This window comes from Fukomys damarensis, unplaced genomic scaffold (assembly GCF_012274545.1).
Source record: "Fukomys damarensis isolate Sample0158 unplaced genomic scaffold, DMR_v1.0_HiC HiC_scaffold_33, whole genome shotgun sequence".
NCBI classification, from domain to species: domain Eukaryota; kingdom Metazoa; phylum Chordata; class Mammalia; order Rodentia; family Bathyergidae; genus Fukomys; species Fukomys damarensis.
The window spans coordinates 55,657,813-55,666,022 of NW_022900945.1; the positions used below are offsets into that span (position 1 = coordinate 55,657,813).

General features: G+C 52.3%; 1 protein-coding gene across 1 annotated transcript; it reads left to right on the forward strand.

The window, feature by feature from the left end:
• The first annotated feature begins 6 nt into the window (after positions 1-6).
• Krtcap2 (keratinocyte associated protein 2) lies at positions 7-3,185 on the forward strand. Its single transcript, XM_010643879.3, has 5 exons — positions 7-32; positions 319-473; positions 594-657; positions 2,717-2,783; positions 3,029-3,185. Exons 1-5 carry the CDS (start codon positions 26-28, stop codon positions 3,147-3,149), a joined length of 414 nt encoding a protein of 137 aa, XP_010642181.1. The 5' UTR covers positions 7-25; the 3' UTR covers positions 3,150-3,185.
• Positions 3,186-8,210: the final 5,025 nt, after the last annotated feature.

Consider the following 8,210-nt stretch of genomic DNA (forward strand, 5'->3'; position numbering starts at 1 on the left):
CACGGATTGGACCCACTGGCGGGGCATGATGGGTAACGGGACCCGCTGGACCCCGGGCCGGGCTGTCTGGGGTCGGGGTGGGGGCGGGCCAGCTTTCCCGTCTCCCCCAGCAAGGCTGACGTGTCCTGGGATTCAGGGAGCGGGCATGTCCACGGGATGGGAGAGATCGGAGGTCCGGGTCTGGGGATTCCCGGGGTCCCCGCGGGCCGTGCGGAGCTGGGGCTGAGGACGCAGGAGGGTTTGGAAGTGGTCGGCCTGCCGAGCTCTGGGACCTCGAGGGAGGCCTGAGGCTGACCCATCCCTTGTCATGCCTGCCAGTGGTGGGCACTGGCACCTCGCTGGCGCTGTCCTCCCTCCTGTCCCTGCTGCTCTTCGCCGGGATGCAGATGTACAGCCGCCAGCTGGCCTCCACCGAGTGGCTCACCATTCAGGGGGGCCTGCTGGGCTCCGGCCTCTTCGTGTTCTCTCTCACTGTATCCTCCCTGTGCCTGGAGGGGGAGGAGTGCAGGAAGGGAGGAAGGGCCACGTAGGCTAGCGCTCTCCCCCACAGCCCGCCGCCCTTGCATGCCCTGCTCCTTAATTCTGCTGCCCAGGCCTTCAATAATCTGGAGAACCTGGTCTTTGGCAAAGGATTCCAAGCAAAGATCTTCCCAGAGAGTAAGTGAAAATTGTGGTTGACTCTTTGAACCTTCTCTCTAACCTCTCCCAAATGTGACACAGTATGGGATTTCCGGGTGCTTAGATGGTTAAAAATTGCTAAGGAAGAGGGTGTGGTAGTGCATGCCTGTAATCTCAGTACTTAGGAGGCTGAGGCAGGAGGATCATCATGAGTTCGAGGCCAGCCTGGACTCCATAGTGAGTTCAAAGCCAGCCCAAGACACATAGTGAGACCCTGTCTCAAAAATATAAAAGTTGCTGAGGAGAAGCATGTTTACCACAACAGTCTGAAGACAGATGATGCTTTTGGATCCAGCATCTTATCTAGCTCCTGGCCCTGGAGGTGTAAGAGAAGGTTTTTAGAGCAGGAAACCCTGCTGTCTTCTGGCCAGCTACCAGGGAAAGTTTCTGGAGAACAAGCAAATTTGGACTGATGTTTGGTGCCTACCTTCAGGAGCTGTTCTTTGTTTGTACCCCAAAAACAGCAGGGCCAAGTTAAGTGAAGGGTTTCGGTAGAAACTGATCTAATGTTAGTGAATTGTGTTTATTTGAATGCATTGTGTAGAGCATAAATATTAGATACGACAAGTTTATATGGCAGCAGGAACCCTGACCAAATTATAATAATTGTTAGAGTATTTTCTGTTTGGAATAATCTTTAATTACTTGAATAATTGGGAACTGATGATTTAATTACTTATGGAGAATTAAGTTTATAAAGCAAATTAGGCACCGAGGCCAGATCACCTAAGGAATGTCACATGCTCAAAAATTGACAGAGCGGGGCCGGGAATTTAGCTCTGCTGCCAGCCTCGCAAGAGCAAGGTCCTGAGTTCGATCCCCAGTACCAAAAAAAAAAAAAAAAAAAAAAAAAAGAAAAAGAAAAAGAAAAGAAAACTGACAGCCGAGCGTGGTGGTGGACGCCTGTAATCCCAGCACTCAGGAGGCTGAGGAAGGAGGATCCCTGAGTTTGAGACCAGCCTGTGCTGCATAGTGAGTTCCAGGAGTGTCTCAACTACATAGTAAGACCCTGTCTCAAAAAACAAAACAAACAAAAAATTGACAGCAGATGCCCTCGCCTATGAAACCTTCCCATGGTGAAACCAAGATCTGTCATTCTGCCCTTGTTCCCTTGACCTCTTCTAGATCTGGCCCTCTCCACCCAACCCCACTGTAAACTTCCAGAGCCCTCTCCATCCAGCAGTCCCCAGACCTCTGTAGATTTTGTTTCTATGTGAATCTTAAACATTTGCATTTTGTTTTTTGATACAAGGTCTCACTGTGTAGTTCAGGCTGTCCTTGAACAATGTAGCCCAGGCTGGCCCCAAACTGAGGCAGTCCTCCTGCCTGTCTCCCAATTGCTGGGATTATAGGTATGTGCTACTATGTCTGGCATCATTTATTTCTGGAAGAAACTTGTTGGGAGGCAAAACTCAGGTCCCTCTTTGCCTTTTCTGCTCTTCTACCTTATCATCATCACCAGATGATTTATTTATTTATTTAATTTTATTTTTTTGAGACAGGGTCTTGTTATTTAGTTCAGGCTGGTGTCCTGCCTCATTCAGCCTCCTGAGTGCTGGGGTTACAGACATGTGCCAGCACGCCTGGCTTATTATGAGGTAACCCTCTTCCAGATGTGCTAATAGCTTTTCTTGCCTCGGTAAATGGATATATCCAGACGCCCAGCATAACTTCCATCACTGTCATGGGTCAGCAACTCACCAAGTCCGTTCTCACTGGCTTCTGTTAGAAAGGCCCTCTTTCCTAGATGGGAATATGTCTTGTTCCTCAGGGTCTGTATTGCCTTTTCTTTTTTTTCTTTTTATGGGACGCTAGTGAGATTTGGGGCAGAGTTGGTAAAAAGCATGCCTCTTCTACTGCCGTGCCCTGAGCCTTATCTAGGCCACCTAACGTCTTCCTGCTGTTGTGCCATACCCGTCCAGTTCACCTCCCCAAGAATTCTGAGGGCCCCAGCTTACTCCCGGGCTCTGTGTACTAGTGCCTGGTTTCTTGTTTCAGACCAGCACCTGACTGTTCCTACCCCTTCTTGCCTCCCCAGTTCTCCTGTGCCTTCTGTTGGCTCTCTTTGCATCTGGCCTCATCCACCGAGTCTGCGTAACCACCTGGTATGTGCCCGACAACTGGCTAAGGGTTGCATCACATCACCTGGTCTTCGGGCAGCGGACCCTACTGTAATAGTGCCAGCCCCCCCTGCCCTGTACCTCTGCTTCTGTTCTCTCCCCTTTGTCTTCCCTGTTATCCCGAACCGTTTTTCTGGGGATTCTTCCCATGAAGCTAGTGTCTGTCCTGGCTGTAGGCTGGCAGCACCCACTGACCCACTGACACTGATCTTTCTGTCTTCACCCTGCAGCTTCATCTTCTCCATGGTTGGTCTGTACTACATCAACAAGATCTCCTCTACTCTGTACCAGGCAACAGCTCCAGTCCTCACACCAGCCAAGGTCACGGGCAAGGGCAAGAAAAGGAACTAACTCTGGATGTCCAATAAAGTCGATTCTTTGTACTTCTGTGAGCTGTGATATGTGGTGCTTCTCATCTGTGAATGCCTGCTTGGTATGCAGAATGTTTAAACGGATGGGCACCTACCATTCTCAGACCTTGGGGATGGTGAGACTTTGCTTCCTCTAAGGTTCATTTTACCAAATAGTTATTGAGTGCTGTCAGTGCCAAGCACTGTGCCAGGATCTGGAGTGGGATATACTTGTGTGAGAATCTTATCTTGGAAGAGAAGTGTATGAATGCTCTGCAGTCTTGACCTTTGGGTCAGGGATTCCGCTCTAGCGATCTTGGAACAAAGGAGCAAGAGGAGAGGCCCGTCAGCCCTGTGCTGTGCCATGGGGTGCCATTCGAGGCTTTGTTTAGCCCCTTGGACCCGCATGTTCTGCTCCAGTGTGAACGTGTGTGTGTTCACCGACTCCCCCGTGGATCATCACTGTCCTGGCCTCTTTGTTCAGGTACCTTCATTTCTGCCTCTGTCTCGGCCAACACATGAATTTTTTGCTTGTTTGCTTGTTTCTTAGGACACAGTCTCGCTTTGTAGTGTAGGCTGGCCTTGAACTCATTATGTAGCCCAGGCTGACCTGGAACTCATGGGGTCCTCCTGCTGTTGGACAATTCTAAAAAGGACCAGAGACCAAATAGGAACAGGAGGATTTATTGGTGCACCTTGACTCGGACTTTCTGTCTAAAAAGAGACATTTTCTAAAGGGGGGGGGTCTCTAGTGACATGAAGGGGGGTGAGCAAGCAAGGTTACAGAAGCAAAAAGCAGGCTAGTCACGCCTCACACGATGACAGTTTTGCTTTTGTGAATCTAGTGAGAACAGATCATGAACTTCTTTCACAGGACACAGTTGTCAGTCTCATCTACCTTTGAGGGCATATGGCCCCTTAAAGGTCACAAAGGCTCCTAACAAATGTCAGTCTGCCCTATCAGTACTGGCTGGGCAGCGGTCAACCTTGAAGGAAGGGAAGGCAGCTTCCTGTGAGAATCTGGCTGTTTACCTTTTCTATAGCTCAACAGCTCCACGGGGAGACGGGAAAGCTACAAGGAGCCAGACTGTTTTTTAAAGGAAAAATTGATTTTTATTTTTAAGTTCTGCTTTACTGCCCCAGCGTTCCAGGTGCTGGGGTTACAGGCATGTGCTGCCACCCCCCAGCCTCCCAGGCAGCACACTAAGAACGTCCTACATTTTAGCAAAGTGTATAAACGACAGGAGCAAGGGTACTAACCTCTGCGCCAGCCTAGGTGGAAGTGAAGTGGGCGGCTGTCAGGTCCTGTCCTGACTGCTCTGTCCTCTGGGGCGCTGGACACTGCCTCTCCTGTCTTGCTCAGCTTTGCATTCTCCACAGTGCCTGATAGTAGGCACTAGACTGGTGGGTTGGTTGAAAACCCTGCCCTTCTACCCTTCCAGAACACAATCTGGTACAAGGGAGCAGCGGAGTTAGGGGAGAGGACCCGGAGAAGATAGAGAAGGAAGTCAGAGGCACTCTGGTCATGGATTAGAGACCGCTGTACCGTTTGTTTGTTCCACTCGAATTCGCCCTGCGGCCCTGGCCAAGGAGGGAGCGCTAGGCAGTTCACCTCAGGCGCCTCCAGAGGGCGATGTGAGCCCACGTCTTCGGGAGAGAAGCCGCCTTCCCTCGCGGGGACGCTGAGGACCCGGAGGAGGGTGCTGTGGGCCGGGGCGGGAGGTGCCGGGGCGGAGGCACGGTGGCGGAGGGCAGAGCCTCCGGAGACTGCGGGCCGCGAGGCTGCTGCTGCAGGTGGACGGCAGGTGGACGGTGGTCCCGAGTGGGGGTCCCTGTGGGTGGGGAGGTTGCCCGTGGCGGGGGCCGGGCTGACTCTCACTGCCCAACGTGGACTTTCTCCTAACCTGGAGGAGGCCCGAGGGCTGAGGGCCTGGGCCAGCCCAGGGGAGGGGCAGAAAAAGGCCACCTCGAGGGCCCCTGGCCTCGCACAGGCGTTGCTGTCTGGGCAGGAGAGGGAGGGAGGACCGGAGAGCAGGATGGGGCAGTGCCGCCGTTCTGGGGCCCGGGAATAATGAGCCCTTCCTCGGGAAAGGGTGCGTTTATGAGGCCGGGTGGCGCCGGGTGCAGCTGTCCTCCCGCCGGTCTCTGTGCTCCGTATTGCAGGCTGCTGCACCTGACCCGCCAGTTAACCCCATTATTAGTGAGGGGTGCGTGGACCGAGGGTGGGTAGGGCAGTTGGTCCCTGGGCTCCCGGTGCCCTGCTTCCCCCCAGCTAGAGACTCCGGGATAGAGGGCGACTGCCCCAGAACACAGAGGGAAGCCAGATGTTTCCTCTGGCTCCGTCGCACGCGGCCGCGACGCCGCCGGCAGCTCCAGAAACCCGAGTAAATGGTGGGGGCGGGGCTGGCGCAGGGCAGAGGGTGACAGGGTGACGCCGCCCTCAATTGGGTAGTGCGAAGGTGAGCCGAGGGCACCAGGCTCCCCAGAACGGGCAAAGGCAGGGGCCGCCTGGCTTCGGACGAGCTCGCAGGTCAGGCCGGGCTTTGGGGCACCCAGGGCAGGCAGAAGGGGAGGCCGCGCCAGGCCTTGGCTCCCGCCCTTTCCGGCCCTTATTGTCCTTGGTGAGAACAGGACGCCGTCCCGTTCCCACTGCTCAGCCCCCCCAGTTCTGCTCCCCAGGGGTCCGGGAAGGATGTTGGGAAACAAGAGAGAGCCAGAGACCCTGAGAGACAGAGATGCTGAGTGCCTCAGAGACAGATACAAAGGGGAAAGGTTCAGTCAAAAGCCGCATTGAAACTCTTTGTGAGCAGAGCCAGGCCTTGAACACTGTGGGAACCCCTGAAAGAATGGGACGCGGAGGCCCTGCCCTGGGGGACCTGGGGCTGCCCTGCCCCAGGCACAGGCCTCCTTGACTCGGGGCCCTAACAGGGCTGCCCCTGAAGCAAACAATGGCCAGAACCCCAGTGCAGGCGCCACTGGGGCACTTAATTGCTCCCTTCAGGTCTTTCCTCCTCCTCTCGGTGAACTGGAAGTTCTGCAGGAAGACAGGGACCCGGCCAAGATCAGGCTCCCAAATCTTGCCCTCCCAGGGCCCAGCAGTGGCCCTGTAAGTGGTGTTCCTTAAGTTCCTGCAGAGCCAGAGAGGGAAGCCCCCTACTCGGACCCAGAGCCAGGTACCTCACCACCTGGGGTGAAAGGTCAAAAGCAAACTGCTATAGACCTGGAAAACTTTCTCTGGGCTCTGAGAGGCAGCCATGCCCGGCCAGCAGCAGTCCTGGGCAGGAAACTCTTAGGCACCCGGGGCTCACTGATTGCCTGCCGCAGGCTGGGGGATGTCAGTCCCTACTGTCTATGGAGGTTCCATTTACACTACAAAACCAAAAAAACAAAAACAAAAACAAAACTACCCCAGCCACTCAGGAGGACTTGAAACTTCAACCCCAGTCTGTGCAACTTGGTTGTCTCAAAATAAAAAATAAAAAAGGTACAGAGATGAGCCTGGTATGGTGGTGCACACCTGGAATCCTGAGCACTCTGGGAGGCTGAGGCAAGAGAGTTGCAAGTTGGAACCCAGCTTGGGCAATTTGCTTATTTATTTAGATACAGAGAATCAAACTCAGGGCATTATGCTTGCCAGGCAGGCGCTGCGCTGCTGAGCTACATCCATGGCCTCAGCCTGGTCAATTTAGAGACTTAGTGAGACCCTGTTTAAAATATAAAAAGAGCTGAGGATTAGCTCAGTACAAAGGTCCTGAGTTCAATCCCCAGTACCACTAAATGAACAAATAATACTTTAAAAAAAAAAAAAAGTGCTGTAGATACTGCTCAGTGGCAAGCACAAAGCCCTGGATTCAGTTCCTAGTACCTAACAGGCATGTCTATATTTGACACAAAGTTACAATATAATATAATTACGGTATTCACAAGCTGGGTGTGGCAGCATACCCCTAGCACTCTGGAGGCTGAGGCAGGAGGACTGCTGAGAGTTTGAGGCCAGCCTGGGTTACATAGTAAGACCTTGTTTCAAAAAACCAAAAACCAAAATAATTATGGCATTCACAAAATCATTATAGGATCTACAGAAGTTTTTCTACCACAGGGAACCGTATGTTCTATTTTATCACTTAAAGGCCTGTGATAATGGGCATACCAGATTCACTGTGCTTTTCTGCTTTTGTACTTATTTTAGAATTTCATAATAAAAGTTAAGTTAATATTATGGTAAATCACTTCTTTCTGTCCTATCAGAGTAACATTGTGACTGTAATCATAGGTGGAAATAACACCAGAACCTGTGTGGCAATAAAGCTGGAACCAAGTGGCCTGGTTGGCCTACAAGGAGCCTTGCACTGAGAACCCCTCTCACCTCAGAGAAGCCAGAAAAGAAGAGCTGGGAAGGGGCGCCTCTGTGCGAGGCTGTGGCTTTTCTATCTAGGGTGCTGGATGGCAGGATTCCTGTCCACACTGCCTGGATTCTACAGAAAAGAACATCACTGAAGTCTTTTCTGAATCAATGGTTGTTCTGAGGGCCGATCTCGGCTGTTCCAGGAATTCTGAGCCTGAGGTACATGTGTGTCTGACAGAGGGACTGAGGTGCATGTGTCTGTGTCCAGGAGACAGAGGTGAATGTGTTTTCTCTGTCAGAGGGCCTGAGGTGGTTGTGTGTCTGTCAGAGGAACCAAGATTCGTGGATACTGTTTCAGGGTGTGGGAAAGCAACCTAGGGCCCCCACTCCTGCTTGCCCTCAACCTCCAGTCAGTTTCCAGCCTCTGTGACCCAGGCCCAGTTATGACTCAAGAGTTTCGAGTTTCCAGACAGTGTGTAGGACACAGGGATGAGGTGCTTCTTGGGATCACAGAGCCCCAATTTCCTAGTTTTGGCTTGGATACTGACCAGGTTGAGTGACCTCTCTATATATACCTTAAACTACCTGCCTGTAAAATGGGGATGATAATATGTAAGTCAAATTGTGGTAACAAGGGTTTCAAATAAACAACAGCATGGGCAAGCCTGGTATGGCACTTGACATAACAGACCTTCTCTGTGTAATGACAACTTTTTT

Bases quoted from the DNA above. Each gene is read 5' to 3' on its own strand.
- Krtcap2 (XM_010643879.3), top strand. The intron at 474-593 runs GTATCCTCCCTG...TCTGCTGCCCAG, and splicing joins TCTTCGTGTTCTCTCTCACT to GCCTTCAATAATCTGGAGAA. The intron at 658-2,716 runs GTAAGTGAAAAT...TTGCCTCCCCAG, and splicing joins AGCAAAGATCTTCCCAGAGA to TTCTCCTGTGCCTTCTGTTG.